Source organism: Salmo trutta, chromosome 25 (assembly GCF_901001165.1).
Source record: "Salmo trutta chromosome 25, fSalTru1.1, whole genome shotgun sequence".
In the NCBI taxonomy this organism is placed as follows: Eukaryota; Metazoa; Chordata; class Actinopteri; order Salmoniformes; family Salmonidae; genus Salmo; species Salmo trutta.
The window spans coordinates 10,217,454-10,239,978 of record NC_042981.1 but is presented as its reverse complement, the minus strand read 5'-3'; the positions used below and the strand labels follow the sequence as shown (position 1 = coordinate 10,239,978).

Genomic DNA, 22,525 nt, shown 5'->3' with positions numbered 1-22,525 from the left:
CCAATCCAATTACTGTATTCTAAATATGTTGAATTAGGAGTTTAAATCCATCAAAATTAATTACCAAGACCTCCTTTGGTGTTGCTATGAAGTTAGTTAACGTCTCTTCACCTAATCCTACTCCATGTGGGCAATCAACTCAAAATATTGACTTCATATTTTTTGGGCAATAATTCAGAACATTGAGAGTTTATTGCTTCTGATTCTATGTGGAATGTTATTTTCCATAATCATATTTTAGGCCTAGCCTATATGTCAATATTTAGCATGAGTAAATGCTTGTAAAATGTTCAAAAAGTTGATTTTTTAAGCTGTAATTACATCGCTTTAAGGAATAACAACCAGCCAACACCTGGGCCCGCATTCATAAAGTGTCAGATTTGGAGTGCTGATCTAGGATCAGGTCCCCCCTTTACAAGCAGAATCTTGTCATCCTTTTCAGGGTTTATCACAGGAGTATTGAATACTAAAATCATATAAGAAAATTAAAACACAAGTTACATACAGTACAATTAACACAATGTGGATTACCTTGGACATTACACATAAAAAACATGTGTTTTATTATATAGGTGCATGGAATTGTGCACTGATGCAAGGCTTTTCAAAAACAATTGTTTCTTTTGTCCTCTTTTCTGCTGAGAACATACCAGTAAAAGCATAAAAAGCTGAATCAAGTATCTACAACAAAAAGGTCACATTCGCTGGAGCTTGTTAGATGTAAACAGGCAGTCAACCACTGGACTGACAAATGGTTTGGTAAAAATATTGTGTTGGTTCATGTTTGGTTAAGAAATATGACATGGGAAGCAGGGTAAAAAAAAAGTTATATATATATATATATATATATATATATCAGTGTTTACAATCCACCACATAAGGACAAATCCCTGAGACTTAAAAGCAGTGTCTACTTCACATAAATCCCACTGATAACACTGGTGTTAAAAAGGTTTAAAAAACATTTAATGTCACTGTCCCAACAGACTACACACAGCTCCACAGTCCAGGGCCTGTATTCACAAAGCACCTCAGAGTACAAGTGCTAATCTAAGATCAGTTTTTGCCTTTCAGATCATTATGAATAAGAGTGAGGACCTGGTCCTAGATCATCCCTTCTACTGGCAGACGGTTTGTGAATACATGCCCTGAAATCAGACTCAAGCCTCTGTTACCGATGTGAAATGGCTAGTTAGTTAGCGGTGGTGCGCGCTAATAGCATTTCAATCAGTGAGGTCACTCGCTCTGAGACTTGAAGTAGGGTTTCCCCTTGCGTTGCAAGGGCCGCGGCTTTTGTGGTGCGATGGGTAACGATGCTTCGTGGGGTGTCAGTTGTTGATGTGTGCAAGGGTCCCTGGTTCGAGCCCGGGTTGGGGCGAAGAGAGGGACGGAACCTACACTGTTACACCTCCTTGTTTTTTGGAACATGGTTTAGGGTACAAGAAGCTCATCTCCATCTTGTCTTCCAGACACTTGCAGATCTAAATATGTAATGCCTGATAATAAAAACAAGAAAATCATTGAATACTTGACACTTAGCCCTGCTATACAATCAAGTTGCATAATATGCATGAGTTATGAAAGCTCATCTGCAATGATCACTCTATACTGATCAGGGTTGGGTTCAATTCCATGTCAATTCAGCAAGTACACTGAAATTTCATTGAATTACCTTAACTGAAATTCAAACTGACCCCAACCTTGACACTGTTCTGAGAATGGGCACTGGGTAGTACAGTGCCTCAGCTAGCTTGGAACCCAGCTTGGGGAAGAAGAGGTTTGTTTGGAGCTGGAGAATCCCCCTGCTGTACTTAAGTTATTAGTGGTCTGAGTATCTGAGCGCAGGGGAGAGTGGTCAAAGCATAAGCCAAGGCAGTCAGCGTCCATCAGCTCATTACGTATGATGTCACAGTCCAGGATGCCGTTGAACCCCTCCAGATCAAGGTCTGCAGGTATTGGGAAGTGGTCCTGAGCATTCAACTGCAAAAGGCTTCCAGATCTGCTGTTGGTACCAGAGCCACCAAGCTGCATACAAGAATTTCTACTGGGAGACGGAAGGTGCTGGAGAAGCTGGTTGGCCTGCTGGGCCAATTCATTGCTTGAGCACAAGACTTCATTGTCAGGTGTTGACAAGCCAGCCTGAGCCCACCAACCGGGCACTGAGGAAGTCTGTGAATTCGGACCTGCAGCACAGTCCCGGATTGATGATGACATAGGGTCCTTGCGGAGAAGCATAGCATTCCGCTGGGAATTCTGGGACAAAGTGACAGAGGCGCTGGCTTGTGACATCATCGGGTCAGAGTGTGTGAGCATGACGTCGCTGACATGGCTGCCATGGGTCTCCAGGTTCATTAGGTCTTGCAGGGTGTGGTGGTTGTTGAAACGAGAGGACAGGCAGGAGAAGGAAGCTTGGTGGTTCTCCTGGATGGTCTGCATGGGGGACTGACGTAGGGAGGCCACTGAGGAGGGTGGGGGGCTGAGCAGGAAGATGGTGCCGGGAGGGCCAAAGCTGCCGGAGGACGGGACGACCAGACTACTGCTGCTGCTTCCTGGACACGTGTAGGTAAACACTGAGCTCCCCGTCTGATTGGTTCTGCTCTCCACTTCCTGCCCCTGGGGCTGCTGGGACGCTGTCAGGCTGATGTTGTCAAGAAAGTCGCCCATCAGGTGGTCAGGGAGCCCGTCGTTGAAGTTCATAGTAAGGGCCATGTCGCCCAGACCGAGGGTGGCGGTGGAGGGGGACAATCTGCTGGGACTGGAGTAGAGCATGGGGGAGAGGGGCGCGATCGAGTCGTCATCCAGAGACTCGTCCAGTTCCGGGTTGGCCAGGATGGGGGAGAGGCGCCCACTGACCGTGCTGGCGTTGGAGTTGGTACGTGACCTGAAGTCTGTCCAGGTGTCCAGTTCGTCGCTGCTGCGAGACGTGGGACTTCCTGTCCACTTGGACAGGCTAGAGGACAAAGATAAACTCTCGGAGCTGCCATCTTGGAAGGTCTGTAGGCCTAGAGATGCCTTCTTCGCAGCGCGGCCTCGAGCACCTTTGATCAGCTTGTTGCTGTTGTCCATGGATACGGCCCGTCGTCGTGGAGCTTTGCCACTTTTCCCAACCTCTGGGTTGACCATCCACCAGGAACTCTTCCCCGTTCCTTCATTATGCACCCGCATGAAACGACTGTGGAGAGAGAGGTTGTGTCGGATGGAGTTCTGGAGACAGAGGAGAGGGTGGGTTAGAATTAGGTCACTTCAGTTGTGTAATTAGTGTTACTAGCAACAATATAACGTGATCATTTTTTTTTTAATGGGGTGAGCCCAATACACGTGGATTTAGCAGTATTGATTTAATTGCTGATGCAAATTTGTGAATCGTCTTTGATGTTAAAAGATTCTTGGCAGTAAGTGGTAACTTTGCTCCAAAAAAAAAAGTTTTTCCTATGGAGACTTGTGTAAAATATCAACCTCTGTACTCAATTATACATAAACTGGGCACTAAGCAGAAAAGCGAAATAAAGGAGGAAACACTAATATACACTGCAGTTAGTTATACAATGTGTCTTCTTCTGGGAGATACAGTATTCCACTGCAGCTTTGACCCATTTTCTGTCTTCTGTAAAAGGTCTAACAGCTTTCCCTGGAGATATTCTCAACCATGTAGCGTCTAAATGAAAGTCTGTATTCAGGCTACACTAACCGAGTGCTGCCGTAGAACAGAGGAACCAGCGCAGTAAGTCATCTCTGGCACTGCAGCACCAGGGCTCAGAGGGCTGGGCTAATGGCATGTATGGATGGGAGTGGTTCTAGTCTTTCTACCATTTAGGCTAGAGTCAGCTGACAGCTTGATTGGTGGTATACAAATTAGATATGTCCCATATGGTTTCAGGTTGCATAATAGCCTACGTAAGCATTCCGCTAGAATCACACAATAGTCTACAAAGCTGGGAAGTTCTGTGATGTGAGAGATGACTGAACAAGTCTGTCCACGATGTACTATGGGTCATTGGGCCTGACCATGCCGGTCTATATTTTACTTTGGGGTCAATGGGTTGGTCTTGTGAAATCAAACTTCTAGCAAAGCCCTCAGCCCTCGCTTACTCCAAGCCAATTAATTACAGGGTTAAACCAACCCGTGAACCTTTTCATCACCCAGTCAGTAAGAAGTGAAACATGCTTCTCCTTAACTCTTAATGACCCAGCCTGTCTTTGTTATGGACTAGCCTGGCAAGGTGCTCATGACTAAGGTTAGCAGATCAGGGTAACACAAACCTACCTCATTAAGATCCAAATGTATTCTTTGTTACATAATTTGTATTGTACCCATGTATAATCCAATCAAACTACAAAGGCTCATTCTTGAGAACCCATGTAGCCCAATCCAGAACTTTTCCTTGTAGGCCAAGTCATAGCATATAAACGTTTGATTGTTGTGATGCCTTTAAAAAAAAGAACAAAGCCTTTAGGTGTGTTTTTTTTTTAGCTCAGCTGGGACTGACGTCAAAAGAAAGTTAATTATTTGTGGCAGAGACAGTCAAAAGCCTAAGCCCCTTTCCTTTCCCACATTCTAGGCTTTTCTAAGATCTTGGAACTTCATGTTGACTATTCAGTTAAATGAATGCCTTTGTTGCCAAGCTATGTAGTTGAACTCAAGCCCGCTACGGAAGAGTAGGAATTACATTTTCCACAACCCTCAGGCAGCGACAAGTCCCAGCCCATTTAAATGAAAACCTCCTCAAAAAGTATTGTGCAGCGTGCAGACTTCGGGTTCTCTCCCCGAAGTGCTCTTCTGTGTGGAGCAAGAAACAGGGGTACGCATGTTGGCTTCCTCCTCCAACCGGAAACACCAGTAGGCTAGCTGGCTGGCCAGTGTGGCCACATCTAAAAAGGATGTCGACTGACATGGGGATGGATGTGTGCAACACTACCACGAGACCTGTGAACCGAATACCTTGACAATTATTCCGCATGTCTTTTGTCACTGATGTGTATTTAAACAAACACATGGTAAACACTCTTCCAGTTGTGGAAAATCAAAATCAAATCAACTAAGCAAGATTCTATGGATTCTCTGATGGAATTGCAGAGTGAAAAGATACATCTAAAACGTGATCTCTATACTGAACGTGGTTCCTGTAGAAAGACTGTGCCAAAAGCACCCAGTGTAGTGCTCCCTTCCCCCACCCTGTCAGTGCACAGCAGCGCTAGCAGCCTTTAAGCAAAGCCTTGTGAACAGACAGGGCCTCTCCCTCACACACAAACCCTCCATATCTTCCTCCATATCTGTCACCCTCTACTACCCCCCCCCCCCACTTCTCTCAGGCTCTCCTGCTATCTCTCACTGCTGACCAACAGTTTCCAGTCAGCTGATTGATTGTGCTCAGGCCACCAGCCAATGAAAAAAAGGAGGTATGGAGCACAACTGCCAATGGCAAGCCTCCCATTGATTTAAAGCTAATCGTAGTAGGTAGGCCCATAACACTGCATCAGAGCATTAGCAAGGGCTGGCACAATTACTGTATTATCGTGCAAGTAACCGACAATTATATTGTTTTTGAGACGTGGGTTTCACCAAAAATGTGTTGTATTAATTAAGGATGTCATAGCTCATTGTCAAAGACGCATTATGATGGATTACAAGCTCAAAACATCTTTCAACCAAAACGATTACTCAATTGCAAGACAATTAAACGTTACCCAAAACTCCATAACCGTCACATCCCTACAATAGCTACAGCAAAAGGGTTGGTGATCCATCTAGCAGCCTCACATGATGCATAGAATCAATACTCTAAAAATAAAGGTTAGTTACGAGTTGGGTTGACTGCAAGGTTAAATAAAAATAAAGGTTAGTTACGAGTTGGGTTGACTGCAAGGTTAAATAAAAACGACATTCAAGGTTAAATAAGAACTGGTGTATGACAAAACAGCGTCACAGTGGGAGCTGGATTAACTACTGTAATATCAGAGATAAGATGTACATGTATTTCACCACTTATTTGTGTCACTAAGTCTCCATATACAGGGCATTGGGAAAGTATTCACATCCCTTCACTTTCTCAACATTGTTATGTTACAGCCTTATTCTAAAATTGATTTACATTTTTTTCCCCTCAAACACAATACCCCATAATAACAAAGTGAATAGGTTCACATTTTTTGCAAATGTATTAAAAATAAAACAAATGCCTTATTTACATAAGTATTCAGACCCTTTGCTATGAATTTTGAAATATAGCTCAGATGCTTCCTGTTTCCATTTATCATCCTTGATATGTTCCTACAGCGTGATTTGAGTCCACCTGTGGTAAATTCAATTGATTGGACATGGTTTGGAAAGGCACACACTTGTCTATAAGGTCCCACAGTTGACAGTCTTAAATGAAGAAGTTTGGAACCACCAAGACTCTTCCTAGAGCTGGCCGCCCAGCCAAACTGAGCAATCAGGGGAGAAGGGCCTTGGTCAGGGAGGTGACCAAGAACCTGATGGTCACTGACAGAGCTTCAGAGTTCCTCTGTGGAGATGGGAGAACCTTACAGAAGGACAAGCATCTCTGCAGCACTCCACCAATCAGGCCTTTACAGTAGTGGCCAGACGGAAGCCACATGACAGCCCCCTTGAAGTTTGCCAAAAGGCACCTAAAGACTCAGACCATGAGAAACAAGATTCTCTGGTCTGATGAAGCCAAGATTGAACACTTTGGCCTGAATGCCATGCGTCACATCTGGAGGAAACCTGGCAGCAGGGTGGACATATGGGTGTCATTAAAAGGTCATCTTTTCTATTACAGTCAAATCATGTCTTCATGTGTTTAAGTCCACATGACCGATTTGGTCGGACCAAATCTCAAATTAGCAAGTTCAAACCGCTTGTCAGAGAGAAAGAAGTGATCTCTCATCATCTTTGTTGTAGTGTGTGGCAGGGGGAGAGGATTGGTGTGTGTGTAAACAGGAAGAGGTGAAGCGAGAGGTTTCACTCTCGCCAAAATAAGCCCAATGTGTTTCTATGGGCTTATTTTGGACCTAAACTTGTCACCTGCCTTCAGCACAACTCCTATTGTTAGGACGGAGACATGAGCGTCTCATTATATCCAGATCTCTGGTATAAATGGTAAGGTGCACATAGCACAGGAGTTAAATAGATGAGACCAAAAAGACAACATGAACGAACCAGCAGACAAACGCTCAGAAAAAAATACTAATCATTTAAATTATACATGCATTAGGAATTACATGCAAAACAAATAGGAATTCATCTAATGAGTTTGATATATGGCCCAGCACTATGTTATCACTATGATCATTATTCCTAGAGAAGCCTGAAAAACATAACTGATAAAATGGAAATTGGCAGATGACTAAGTACCTCCACTGGGGACAAATAAAAGGGAAAGCACTCCCTTCCCAGGTATGATGAGGCTGCCGAGGACTAGTGGGACTCCCTTCCCAGGTATGATGAGGCTGCCGAGGACTAGTGGGACTCCCTTCCCAGGTATGATGAGGCTGCCGAGGACTAGTGGGACTCCCTTCCCAGGTATGATGAGGCTGCCGAGGACTAGTGGGACTCCCTTCCCAGGTATGATGAGGCTGCCGAGGACTAGTGGGACTCCCTTCCCAGGTATGATGAGGCTGCCGAGGACTAGTGGGACTCCCTTCCCAGGTATGATGAGGCTGCCGAGGACTAGTGGGACTCCCTTCCCAGGTATGATGAGGCTGCCGAGGACTAGTGGGACTCCCTTCCCAGGTATGATGAGGCTGCCGAGGACTAGTGGGACTCCCTTCCCAGGTATGATGAGGCTGCCGAGGACTAGTGGGACTCCCTTCCCAGGTATGATGAGGCTGCCGAGGACTAGTGGGACTCCCTTCCCAGGTATGATGAGGCTGCCGAGGACTAGTGGGACTCCCTTCCCAGGTATGATGAGGCTGCCGAGGACTAGTGGGACTCCCTTCCCAGGTATGATGAGGCTGCCGAGGACTAGTGGGACTCCCTTCCCAGGTATGATGAGGCTGCCGAGGACTAGTGGGACTCCCTTCCCAGGTATGATGAGGCTGCCGAGGACTAGTGGGACTCCCTTCCCAGGTATGATGAGGCTGCCGAGGACTAGTGGGACTCCCTTCCCAGGTATGATGAGGCTGCCGAGGACTAGTGGGACTCCCTTCCCAGGTATGATGAGGCTGCCGAGGACTAGTGGGACTCCCTTCCCAGGTATGATGAGGCTGCCGAGGACTAGTGGGACTCCCTTCCCAGGTATGATGAGGCTGCCGAGGACTAGTGGGACTCCCTTCCCAGGTATGATGAGGCTGCCGAGGACTAGTGGGACTCCCTTCCCAGGTATGATGAGGCTGCCGAGGACTAGTGGGACTCCCTTCCCAGGTATGATGAGGCTGCCGAGGACTAGTGGGACTCCCTTCCCAGGTATGATGAGGCTGCCGAGGACTAGTGGGACTCCCTTCCCAGGTATGATGAGGCTGCCGAGGACTAGTGGGACTCCCTTCCCAGGTATGATGAGGCTGCTGAGGACTAGTAGTGGGTCTTTTGTTTTCATCCTCAGCTTTATAGATCTGTTCTACATAAAGAACGGCTCTCACCATCATCATCATAGCTATCCTTCGTCACGTCCCAAATGGCAGCCTATTCCTTATATCAAGCACTATGGGCCACCTAATCAAACGTAGATCGCTATAAAAGGGACTCATTTGGTACACGTGTGTTTAACTGCCCCTTGGTTATGATCTTGTGACTGACAACTGTTCTAATCAATCCACTTAAACCACAAATCACTAGCAGTTTTGTATTTATTTTAAAAAAGGCAAGTCAGTTAAGGACAAATTCTTATTTACCATGGTCTACCCCGACCAAAACCTAACCTGGACGACGCTGGGCCAATTGTACTCCGCCCTATGGGACTCCCAAATATGGCCGGTTGTGATACAGCTTGAAATTGAACCAGGGTCTGTAGTGATGCCTCTAGCGCTGTAATGCAGTGCCTTAGACCGCTTCTCTTCTTGGGAGCCCAAAACAATTGGTTAGCCTGAAGTGTTTTAAAAGTTGCAACTAATGACAGAGATTGCATTACAAGAAGAGTGTTTATTTGTTGTGATTAGAGATTTGCATGGAGGCCTGCAGGCCAGAAGTCCTTTACTACATGGTTTCACCAAACTCAGTCCTCGGGACCCCAAGGGGAGCAAGTTTGGGTTTTTGCCCTAGCACTACACAGCGGACTCAAAATAATCATCAAGCTTTGATCATTTCAACCAGCCGTGTAGTACTACGGCCAAAAACATGTAGTACTACGGCCAAAAACAAAAACGTGTAGTACTACGGCCAAAAACATGTAGTACTACGGCCAAAAACATGTAGTACTACGGCCAAAAACGTGTACCCCTTGGGGTCCTGAGGACTGAGTTGTTTTTTTCCCCTCTCGCGCAACGCTGCTCTACTACATGCAAATACCCTTAGTCTCAGGTTTCCACTAGTTACCACAGCCACAACGGCTAGATTGTAAAAATTTACTTAAAACAATTATTGTTATGAATTTAAGTCTGTGAATGGCTACCCCATTCACAGACGCAAACTGTTTTAGCGCCTATTGACAATAGTATCTTCTGACTGGGAGAGTTTTGTTAAGCACCCCGATGCTTGATGTAAACATTAACACACGTCGCTTGCGGTACTGTTTTGGAAACAAAGAACATATTTTTGTAAATCAGCAAGAAATAAGTTTCAAAAAACAAAAAGGTTCAATTACTACACACACATTGATAGGGTTAGAGTTCCCACAAGGCCATATCTCCATGTTACAGACCTTGTATACAGAAAACAGAGAGAAGACAACAGGTACCTGTGCTATATGGCTACTCTGAACACCTGTGTAAACGTAACTCAGGAAGTCACCCATATAGCTGTATGGATCTGTGCAAAACTGCTACAGTAAGTCTATCGGTGATGAAAGACAATGGCCATATGTTTCAAAAGCCATGATTAATCAAAGTTTCTAAACGTTTAACACACAGCGTGGGGATTGTAGTTCACGATCCAGTCGTGGGCGAAGCTAATGGCTGAACTGCTAGGGGAAGGCAGAACGCCACCTAGAGTTTAAGAGCTAGGGTTAGACATAAGGTTAGCAGTGTGGTTATGGTTAAAAACCTAATTAAGAGATAGGCAGGGTTTATGAATTTGTGGTTGAGGTAACGACCACTGATACGACTGTCAGTCAGAGGAACTCTAGAATCCTAGTAGCCTGGATCTAAAATTAAGTAAAACTGAACAATTAGCCTATAGCCCAACTCAACCAGAGCAATAATGTAAAGTACTCAGAACCCTTGACATTTTCCACATTTTATTACAGCCTTAATCTAAAACTGATTAAATATAATATTTCTCAATCTACACACAATACCTCATAATGACAAAGTGAAAACAGGTTTAAAGATTTTTACAAATGTATTAAGAAAATAGAAATACCTTATTTACATTAGAATTCAGACCCTTTAATATGAGACTCGAAATTGAGCTCAGGTGCATCCTCTTTCCATTGATCATCCTTGATGTTTCTACAACTTGATTGGAGTCCACCTGTGGTCAATTCAATTGATTGCACATGATTTGGAAAGGCACACACCTGTCTATTTAAGGTCCCACAGTTGACAGTGCATGTCAGAGCAAAAACCAAGCCAAGGAAAAGGAATTGGCCATAGAGCTCCAAGACAGGATTGTGCCGAGGCAAAGATCTGGGGAAGGGTACCAAAACAACTCAGCAGCATTGAAGTTCCTCAAGAACACAGGGGCCTCAATCATTCTTAAATGGAAGTTTGGAACCATCAAGACTGTTCCTAGAGCTGGCTGCCCGGCCAATCGGGGGAGAAGGGCCTTGGTCAGGGACCAAGAACCCGATGGTCACTCTGACAGAGCTCCAGAGGTCCTCTGTGGAGATGGGAGAACCTTCCAGAAGGACAACCATCTCCGCAGCACTTGCAGCCCACTTGGCGTTTGTCAAAAGACACCTAAAGACTCTCAGACCATGAGAAACTATTTTCTCTGGTCTGATGAAACCAAGATACTAGTTTATGTAAACTTCTACAACTGTGTATTAATGACTCCAACCCAAGTGTTTCAACCACTCCACAAATTTCTTGTTGTTGGCAACTCGGTTAGGAAGTCTACTTTGTGCATGACAAGTATTTTTTCCAACAATTGTTTACAGACAGATTATTTTACTTATAATTTACTGTATCACAATTCCAGTGGGTCAGAAGTTTACATACACTATACAGAGCTTGGAAAATGGCTTTAGAAGCTTCTGATTGGCAAATTGACATCATTTGAGTCAATTGGAGGTGTACCTGTGGATGTATTTCAAGGCCTACCTTCAAACTCAGTGCCTCTTTGCTTGACATCATGGAAAAACCAAAAGAAATCAGCCAAGACCTCAGAAAAAAATTGTAGTCCTCCAGAAAGTATAAACGACATGGGACCACGCAGCCGTCAGGAAGGAGACGCTCAGGAAGGAGACGCATTCTGTCGCCTAGAGATGATCGTACTTTGGTGAGAAAAGTACAAATCAATCCCAGAACAGCAAAGGACCTTGTGAAAATGCTGGAAGAAACAGGTACAAAAGTATCTATATCCACAGTAAAACGAGTCCTATATCGACATAACCTGAAAGGGCACTCAGCAAGGAAGAAGCCACTGCTGCAAAACCGCCATAAAAAAGCCAGACCACGGTTTGCAACTGCACATGGGGACAAAGATCGTACTTTTTCGATAAATGTCCTCTGGTCTGATGAAACAAAAATAGAAATGTTTGGCCATAATGACCATTGTTATGTTTGGAGGAAAAAGGGGAAGGCTTGCAAGCCGAAGGAACCCATCCCAACCGTGAAGCACGGGAGTGGCAGCATCATGTTGTGGGGGTGCTTTGCTGAAGGAGGGACTGATGCACTTCACAAAATAGATGGCATCATGAGGTAGGAAAATTGTGGATATTTTTTTATTTCACCTTTATTTAACCAGATAGGCTAGTTGAGAACAAGTTCTCATTTGCAACTGCGACCTGGCCAAGATAAAGCAAAGCAATTCGACACATACAACAGAGTTACACATGGAATAAACAAAACAGTCAATAATACAGTAGAAAAAAGAAAACAAGAAGTATATATACAGTGAGTGCAAATGAGATAAGATAAAGGAGTTATGGCAATAAATAGGCCATGGTGGCGAAGTAATTACAATATAGCAATTAAACACTGGAATGGTAGATGTGCAGAAGATGAATGTGCAAGTAGAGATACTGGGGTGCAAACAAGCAAGATAAATAAAATAAATACAGTATGGGGATGAGGTAGATAGATGGGCTGTTTACAGATGGGCTAAGTACAGGTGCAGTGATCTGTGAGAGCTGCTCTGACAGCTGGTGCTTAAAGCTAGTGAGGGAGATATGAGTCTCCAGCTTCAGTGATTTTTGCAGTTCGTTCCAGTCATCGGCAGCAGAGAACTGGAAGAAAAGCGACCAAAGGAGGAATTGGCTTTGGGGGTGACCAGTGAGATATACCTGCTGGAGCGCATGCTACGAGTGGGTGCTGCTATGGTGACCAGTGAGCTGAGAAGGCGGGGCTTTACCTAGCAGAGACTTGTAGATTACCTGTAGCCAATGGGTTTGGCGACGAGTATGAAGCGAGGGCCAACCAACAAGAGCATACAGGTCGCAGTGGTGGGTAGTGTATGGGGCTTTGGCGCAACATTTCAAGACATCAGTCAGGAAGTTAAAGGTTGGTCGCAAATGGGTCTTCCAAATGGACAATGACCCCAAGCATACTTCCAAGTAGTGGCAAAATGGCTTAAGGACAACAAAGTCAAGGTATTGGAGTGGCCATCAAAGCCCTGACCTCAATCCTATAGAAAACTTGTAGGCAGAAATGAGAAAGCGTGTGCGAGCAAGGAGGCCTACAAACCTGACTCAGATACACCAGCTCTGTCAGGAGGAATGGGCCAAAAATCACCCAACTTATTGTGGGAAGCTTGTTGAAGGCTACCCGAAATGTTTGACCCAAGTTATACAATTTAAAGGCAATGCTACCAAATACTAATTGAGTGTATGTAAACTTCTGACCCACTGGGAATGTGATGAAAGAAATAAAAGCTGAAATAAATAATTCTCTCTACTATTATTCTGACATTTCACATTCTTAATAAAGTGGTGATCCTCACTGACTTAAAACAGGGAATTTTACTAGGATTAAATGTCAGGAATTGTGAAACTGAGTTTAAATGTATTTGGCTAAGGTGCCTGTAAACTACCGACTTCAACTATAAACTCTTTGGCCTGAATGCCAAGCGTCACGTATGGAGGAAACCTGGCACCATCCCTACAGTGAAGCATGGTTGTAGCAGCATCATGCTCTGGGGATGTTTTTCAGTCGCAGTGACTGGGGGACTAGTCAGGATTGAGGGAAAAGATCCTTGATGAAAACCTGCTCCGGAACGCGCAGGACCTCAGACTGGGGTGAAAGGTCACCTTCCAACAGGACAACGACCCTAAGCACACAGCCAAGACAAGGCAGAAGTGGCTTCTGTCTTGATGTCCTTGAGTGGCACAGCCAGAGCCCGGACTTGAACCCGGTCGAACATCTCTGGAGAGACCTGAAAATAGATGTGCAGCGACGCTCCCCATTAAACCCGAGAGCTTAAAAGCCCCATATATTACCCACCACTGTGACCTATATGCTCTCGTTGGCTGGCCCTCACTACATATTCGTCGCCAAACCCACTGGCAAAGGTAAAGCCCCACCTTATCTCAGCTCACTGGTCACCATAGCAGCACCCACCCGTAGCATGCGCTCCAGCAGGTATATTTCACTGGTCATCCCCAAAGCCAACACCTCTTTGGCCACCTTTCCTTCCAGTTCTCTGCTGCCAATGACTGGAACGAATTGCAAAAATCACTGAAGTTGGAGACATATCTCCCTCTCTAACTGTAAGCATCAGCTGTCAGGCTGTAATGAATGGTAAGCTGCTCTATCTGTAAATAGCCCACCCAACTACCTCATCCCCATATTGATTTTTTTGCTCCTTTGCACCCCAGTATCTCTACTTGCACATCATCATCTGCACATCTATCACTCCAGTGTTTAATTACTAAACTGTAATTATTTCGCCACTATGGCCTATTTATTGCCTTACCTCCCTAATCATACTTAATTTGCACACTGTATATAGACTTTTCTATTGTGTTATTGAGTGAATGTTTGTTTATCCCATGTGTAACACTGTTGTTTGTGTCACACTGCTTCGCTTTATCTTGTCCAGGTCGCAGTTGTAAATGAAAACTTGTTCTCAACTGGCCTACCTGGTTAAATAAAAGGTGAAATAAATACAAATAAAATCTATTTTCTATTTAACAAATTAGCAAAAATGTCCAAAAACCTGTTTTTGCTTTGTTATTATGGGGTATTGTGTGTAGATTGATAAGGATTATTTTTTTTAAAATGCATTTTAGAATAAGGCTGTAACATCACAAAACATGGAAAAGGTCAAGGGGTCTGAATACTTTCCGAATGCACTGTATATTAGAGGTCGACCGATTATGATTTTTCAACGCCGATACCGATTATTGGAGGGCCAAAAAAAGACGATATCGATTAATCGGACTATTTTTTTAATTTTATTTATTTGTAATAATGACAATTACAACAATACTGAATGAACACTTATTTTAACTTAATATAATACATTAATAAAATCAATTTAGCTTCAAATAAAATGAAACGTGTTCAATTTGGTTTAAATAATGCAAAAACAAAGTGTCGGAGAAGAAAGTAAAAGTGCAATATGTGCCATGTAAGAAAGCTAACGTTTAAGTGCCTTGCTCAGAACATGGGAACATATGAAAGCTGGTGGTTCCTTTTAACATGAGTCTTCAATATTCCCAGGTAAGAAGTTTTAGGTTGTAGTTATTACAGGAATTATAGGACTATTTCTCTCTATACTATTTGTATTTCATATACCTTTGACTATTGGATGTTCTTATAGGCACTTTAGTATTGCCAATGTAACAGTATAGCTTCCGTCCCTCTCCTCGCTCCTACCTGGGCTCGAACCAGGAACACATCGACAACAGCCACCCTCGAAGCAGCGTTACCCATGCAGAGTAAGGTAAACAACTACTCCAAGTATCAGAGCGAGTGACGTTTGAAACGCTATCAGCGCGCACCCGGCTAACTAGCTAGCCATTTCACATCGGTTACACCAGCCTAATCTTGGGAGTTGACAGGCTTGAAGTCATAAACAGCGCAATGCATTGCGAAGAGCTGCTGGCAAAACGCACGAAAGTGCTATTTTGAATGAATGCTTACGAGCCTGCTGGTGCCTACCACCGCTCAGTCAGACTGCTCTATCAAATCATAGACTTATAACATAACACACAGAAACACGAGCCTTAGGTCATTAATATGGTCGAATCCGGAAACTATCATCTCGAAAACAAAACGTTATTCCTGTTACATTGCACAACCTTCAGTGTTACGTCATAATTACGTAAAATTCTGGCAAATTAGTTCGCAACGAGCCAGGCGGCCCAACCTGTTGCATATACCCTGACTCTGTGTGCAATGAACGCAAAATGACAATTTCACCTGGTTAATATTGCCTGCTAACCTGGATTTCTTTTAGCTAAGTAAGCAGATTTAAAAATATATACTTCTGTGTATTGATTTTAAGAAAGGCATTGATGTTTATGGTTAGGTACGGTCGTGCAACGATTGTGTTTTTTTCGCAAATGCGCTTTTGTTAAATCATCCCCCGTTTGGCGAAGGTGGCTGTTTTTGTTAGGAAGAAATAGTCTTCACAGTTCGCAACGAGCCAGGCGGCTCAAACTGCTGCATATACCCTGACTCTGTTTGCAAGAGAAGTGACACATTTTCCCTAGTTAAAAGAAATTCATGTTAGCAGGCAATATTAACTAAATATACAGGTTTAAAAATATATACTTGTGTATTGATTTTAAGAAAGGCATTGATGTTTATGGTTGGAGCAACATGTACCTAAGCGATTATATGCAATGCAGGACAGGCTAGATAAACTAGTAATATCATCAACCATGTGTAGTTAACTAGTGATTACGATTGATTGATTGTTTTTCATAAGATACGTTTAATGCTAGCTAGCAACTTACCTTGGCTTCTTACTGCATTCGCGTAACAGGCAGGAGTGCAATGTAAAGCAGGTGGTTAGAGCGTTGGACTAGTAACCGTAAGGTTGCAAGATTGAATCCCTGAGCTGACAAGGTAAAAATCTGTCGTTCTGCCCCTGAACAAGGCAGTTAACCCACCGTTCCTAGGCCGTCATTGAAAATAAGAATGTGTTCTTAACTGCCTTGCCTAGTTAAATAAAGGTCTAAAAAATATATATATTTTTAAATCGGACAAGTCGGCATCCAAAAATACCGATTTCCCATTGTTATGAAAACTTGAAATCGGCCCAAATTAATTCATCGGCCATTCCGATTAATCGGTCGACCTCTACTGTATATGGCTCTGTCCTAAACGCAAGACCACACCTGATTGTCCTGAATCTCTCTGAATGGTCTTCATCAAGAGAGCTGAATGACAATTGGTGCATCTTTTTCTATTACAGTAGAACACTGCGTCATGGGGTGACAGGAGAGCTGTTGGCAACAGTCATCAGTGATATCTGCGGGGGACCGGCAGTCCCTGGGCAGTGCTTCATGATTGGGTACATTCTGGGATCACCCCGTTCTTAATCAGGCAGCTGTCCAATCTTAGTTGGTTATCATTAAAGAACACTATCGCCTCATGCTATTCAGGGCCTAACCCCATCTCATCTAATACACACCGAGAGACATGGTCTAACAGCATACCATACTGTGGTCCTTGGTATGCATGTGATTGAATGCGTCCGAGTGTCTGTTTGAATGCACCTTTAAAATGTTGGAATACTTCTTGATGTAATGTGAATCAAATAAAGTATTTAAACGTGTGTGCGCGCCTGTCCACTACAATATGTACATTATGTACCTAAAACATTTTAGTCATTTAGCAGACGCTCTTATCCAGAGCGACTTACAGTAGTGAATGCATACATTTCATTAAAAAAAATTTCTTCCTGTGCTGGCCCCCCGTGGGAATCGAACCCACAACCCTGGTGTTACAAACACCATGCTCTACCAACTGAGCTACAAAAGGTGGATTTAGTCCAAGTGAAAGCAATGCATTTCTTTATCAATTCAGACGCCACCTTCATATGACGGCGTACCTTAAAAACATGGGCTCGGTCACACAGCACTTTGTTAGTATTCTGACTGAACGCATAGTTCCCATATCAGTGATGTCACCCCACTACCACTGCTTACCTTCCAGCCTGCAGAGCTGTTGCTGTCCCCTTTGTCCTTGAAGTAAGTGACAGATCTCACCATCCAATCATAGATCTGGGCTAACGTCAGCCTCTGGTCCGGGGAGCTCTCTATGGCCTGGGTGATGAGGTCCGCATAGGAGTAGTTCCCCCAGGCATTCCTCCGAGCTGAGGACTTCCTAGGTTGGGAGGCCAGGCCATTGAGAGCTGTGAAAGCATGTGTCTGTGAAGACCCGGCCTCCTCTTTTGAATTTGGGGTTAGTACTTCTTCCTTAGTGGCGGAGATGGTTTGGTGTTCAGATAAGTTATTTGTGTTCTGAGGTATAGTTATGCCACCATTCACATTGTTGACAGGAGTGGAGCTAGAGATGCTGGGCGCTGTGACATAATCCTCCTCGTCCTCCGGGATGATGTCATCGTTAGAGTCGGGCTTCCCTGTGTTGGACTCGGGTCGAGGCAGAGGCCAGGTACAAGACCTTGGTCGTTTCTGGGGCTCGAAGTCTGGATCGATGTCAATATCATTGTGCGGTACTTCAGCCATACTCCTCTCCTTGGTTTGTCGCTTGTATTCGGTATACACTGATTAACAAAATTGCATTCCATTAATAAAATGTTATTTGTTTGGTTATCATGCATAATATCAGCATGACATTACCAGACTCATATTAAAACAATGAGTACAATAACTAGTACCCACATCCCACACCTCCAGCTGATAGAACTCCACGTGCGTCCAGTCGACTGTCTTCTCTGCTGATCGCAGCAAAACTGATGGCGCGACTTAAAAGTCCCTTGTTTTATGTGCATTGAGATAGCGTCTGTTTGTACTTTGTCAAAAAAAAGTTCTATAATTTGTTAATACATACGTTAAGGGATTCAATATAATTCCATCACCTATCTTGGGAATGGCGTGTAGCGCGTCCTCAATGAATAGATAACGTTAGCTACTCAATCAACAGCGCTCCGTTTGCCCGTGTTCCTTTACCATTTCCAATATGCGGATTACATCAAAATGTAAAACTAGCACCTTCACATTCCGAGTGCAGCTGCCATCTTGACCATTTCCTTTCGAAGTCCTTTATTATTCGTTTAGCTATGAGCAGAGCACCACCGAGAGCTCTTTCCCTGCCTCCAGTGAGCTAGCTACTGGTTACCATCGAGACATTTTCAGCATTTGCACCGAGTCCCATTGTAGAGTTAAGCTACTTACAAAATGTTGCATGTCGAAATTCGAATAAATAAAACATTCGCTCCGTCTGTGACTCTGCGCTACCTCTCCTCATCTCGAGTAGTCGTGCACACCACACACACAACCTCTAAGGCCATCCCTAACTGGCTACCGGGACTGTAGTACAATACAATTAGCCTAGCAACTAGTAGTCCCAGAGGACAGAACAGACCTGCGCTAAAGGAATCGGCTTTTAAAGAGACACGCTGTATCGCATCACATTGACAGGTTGGAACGTTTCAAGTGACGTTAAGTGAACGTAACATAATGCCGCGTTCATGTGCTAGTCGGAACACGACATTTTCCGACTTCCTACTGGTTGTAGTTTATCAAGTGCTGCGTTCAATGAATTAGCTAATTGAAAATGTCCGAGTTTCCTAGTTCAGACTAGTACGTGAATGCAGCACAATAATCTAATTTAAAGGCGCAATATGCAGGACTCTAATTTCCGTTTATGTGACAAAACAAGCACTCAGAATGTAGAGAATCATTGTACCATCTAAACCGCTGTGAAATATATTTTGAATAACCAAACATGTTGTATTTTCAGCAGGTGGAAGCTAGTATACAAAACATTAAGTATAAAAACCAAAAACGAAATGTATGAACTGAAAGCATAGAAATAGCACACATAGAACATATCTACCACTTCGTAGACTTGCTTTCAATGAGAATTACACATCTATAACTCAATTTCTATGTGAATTGGGTCAGGTCACCCAAATATTGCAGCTTTAATACAGTGACGTGTCATCATAATTCTACAGAATTACAGAGGTATTTACTTGGAATTTAAAATAATAATTATAATACTATTATGATCATGAAATCGCATTGGAGGGCAAAATGACACAAGGTACTGCACAGTCAAGATATGTCATCATGTCTTAAACTACAAGGTTATGCCCAGTAATCTATGTTTCCTAGCCTGGTCCCAGATCTGTTGTCTCCTTCTATAGCCTGGTCCCAGATCGGTTGTCTCATTCTATAGCCTGGTCCCAGATCTGTTGTCTCCTATATCCTGCTCCCAGATCTGTTGTCTCCTTCTATATCCTGCTCCCAGATCTGTTGTCTCCTTCTATAGCCTGGTCCCAGATCTGTTGTCTCCTTCTATAGCCTGGTCCCAGATCTGTTGTCTCCTTCTATAGCCTGGTCCCAGGTCTGTTGTCTCCTTCTATAGCCTGGTCCCAGATCTGTTGTCTCCTTCTATAGCCTGGTCCCAGGTCTGTTGTCTCCTTCTATAGCCTGGTACCAGATCTGTTGTCTCCTTCTATAGCCTGGTCCCAGATCTGTTGTCTCCTTCTTTAACCTGGTCCCAGATCTGTTTGGGCGCTTGCCAACTCCATTGCTGATTGTCAAGCCAATTGTTTGGCATGACAATTAGTGACAAAGCGGTGACATGAAAGCACATCACAGACTGGCACTCAGGCTACAGTAATCTCTGTTTCCTAAATAAATTGTAAGACTATGAAGAAGGTAGGTGGCAGGATGTTGCCTTCAACATTAGACAAGCAGCCTTAAATACATCTATGATATTATTCACCCTACTGTAGTAGTTCTCTCTTAGTGATCGTTTTAATTAAATAATACAGTATATCACTTATTAAAATGAACAATCCTTTTCATCACCAGATTTCAATCAAATAAAATAGCAATGCACCTCGAACCAGGAGTTCCATTTGTACAAGTGGATTCCCTTGAAGACTTCTTTGCAAAGGCCATTCACACTATTCACATGTACTGCATAGTAAATGTAAATGATTAAAATATAGAAAAAAAATCTACGGATACCAGGGTTTAATGTAAAAATATTCTGCACATTATGGTCAGTTTGTAGTATTATTATAAAGGTTTTATTAATTGACCCCTAATTCTCCCCAATTTTGTGGTATCCAATTGGTAGTTACAGTCCTGTCCCATCGCTGCAACTCCCGTACTGACTTGGGAGAGGGTCGAGAGCCGTGCGTCCCCCGAAACAACCCAGCCAAGCCACACTGCCTGCTTAAAGCAGAAGAGTGTCGGAGGAAGCACCGTACACCTGGCGACCATGTCAGCGTGCACTGCTCGCCACTGGAGTTACAATGGGAGCGGAACATCCCTGCCAACCAAACCCTTCCCTAATCCGGACGACGCTAGGCTAATTGTGCGCCGCCCCATGGGTCTCCCGGTCACAGCCGGCTGCGACAGAGCCTGGACTCGAACCAGGTTCTCTAGTGGCACAGCTAGCACTGCCTTAGACCACTGCACCACTCAGGAGGCCCATATGATCAGTTTTTAAAGTGCAATGGCAAAGTAAAATCAAAGGCTTGAATTCATACTGTCTTACCTTCTGATCAAACCGGCTCAGAGCGTGCATCTGCGTGTGCATGTTGATTTTGTCTATCCCCACCCGACAAGTTCATGACACGCAGGTTAATATACCAAAACCCACTGTGAACCAACTATATTCATTTGGGGACAGGTCGAAACACACATGAAACATTCATGGACATTTAGCTAGCTTGCTGTTGATAGCTAATTTGTCCTGGGAGATAAACATTTGGTTGTTATTTTATCTGAAATGCATATGGTCTTTTTATTTGCTGGATCTTTGTAGAATTTTGACTCATTTTGGGCTATTCTTTACTCTGGGAATTAATCCACAGATAAAAAGGGGAAACCTAGTTTGTTTTTAGTACATCTTTTTTTATTAATCTCTCCTCATTCATCTTTCTTCTTCTGTGGATTTTATATGGCGGTTGGCAACCAACTTTAACGTGCATTACTGCCACCAACTGGACTGGAGTGTAAACCTCGTTCATCATTCTATCACCAACTTGGGTATATGCTCATAAAAAACAATGAGTAGATAGGAGAGGCAGGACTTGCAGCGAGTCAAGCGTCTAAAATAGAACCAATTTCTATTTCAGCGCCTGGCTACGTAGACGCCCATGAGCAGTTGGGATGAAATGATTGAATTGCAGGTACACGTGTAAATGTAAACTCAGCAAAAAAAAGAAACATCCCTTTTTCAGGACCATGTGTTTCAAAGATAATTCATAAAAAATCCAAATAACTTCACAGATCTTAATTGTAAAGGGTTTAAACACTGTTTCCCATGCTTGTTCAATGAACCATAAACAATTAATGAACATGCACCTGTGAAACGGTCGTTAAGACACTAACAGCTTACAGACGGTAGGCAATTAAGGTCACAGTTATGAAAACTTAGGACACTAAAGAGGCCTTTACTGACTATGAAAACACCAAAAGAAAGATGCCCAGGGTCCCTGCTCATCTGCGTGAATGTGCCTTAGGCATGCTGCAAGGATGCATGAGGACTGTAGATGTCCGTACTGTGAAAAGCCTAAGACAGCGCTACAGGGAGACAGGACGGACAGCTGATCATCCTCGCAGTGGCAGACCATGTGTAACAACACCTGCACAGGATCGGTACATCCGAACATCACACCTGCGGGACAGGTACAGGATGGCAACAACAACTGCCTGAGTTACACCAGGAACGCATAATCCCTCCATCAGTGCTCAGACTGTCCGCAATAGACTGACAGAGGCTGGACTGACTGCTTCTAGGCCTGTTGTAAGGCAGGTCCTCACCAGACATCACCGGCAACAACGTCGCCTATGGGCACAAACCCACCGTCGCTGGACCAGACAGGACTGGCAAAAAGTGCTCTTCACTGACGAGTCGCGGTTTTGTCTCACCAGGGGTGATGGTTGGATTTGCGTTTATCGTCGAAGGAATGAGCATTACACCAAGGCCTGTACTCTGGAGCGGGATCAATTTGGAGGTGGAGGGTCCGTCATGGTCTGGGGCGGTGTGTCACAGAATCATCGGACTGAGCTTGTTGTCAGGCAATTTCAACGCTGTGCGTTACAGGGAAGACATCCTCCTCCCTCATGTGGTACCCTTCCTGCAGGCTCATCCTGACATGACCCTCCAG

General features: G+C 44.0%; 1 protein-coding gene across 2 annotated transcripts; it reads right to left on the bottom strand.

Annotated features, from left to right (window-relative positions):
• Positions 1-1,350: 1,350 nt before the first annotated feature.
• On the bottom strand, positions 1,351-18,795 carry LOC115161985 (forkhead box protein O3). 2 transcript variants are annotated; one of them, XM_029712852.1, is made up of 3 exons: positions 18,051-18,795; positions 17,355-17,932; positions 1,351-3,204 (listed from the first exon to the last, which is right to left on the bottom strand). In XM_029712852.1, the coding sequence occupies exons 2-3, from the start codon at positions 17,892-17,894 to the stop codon at positions 1,747-1,749; spliced, it is 1,998 nt and encodes a 665-aa protein (XP_029568712.1). In that variant the 5' UTR covers positions 17,895-17,932; positions 18,051-18,795; the 3' UTR covers positions 1,351-1,746. The 2 variants fall into 2 exon arrangements, with proteins under 2 accessions (XP_029568712.1, XP_029568713.1); XM_029712853.1 differs by having other exon boundaries at positions 18,060-18,795.
• Positions 18,796-22,525: the final 3,730 nt, after the last annotated feature.

Bases quoted from the DNA above. Each gene is read 5' to 3' on its own strand.
- LOC115161985 (XM_029712852.1), bottom strand. From the start codon at position 17,894: ATGGCTGAAGTACCGCACAATGATATTGACATCGATCCAGACTTCGAG. The intron at 3,205-17,354 runs GTAAGCAGTGGT...CTCTGTCTCCAG, and splicing joins ACAGCTCTGCAGGCTGGAAG to AACTCCATCCGACACAACCT.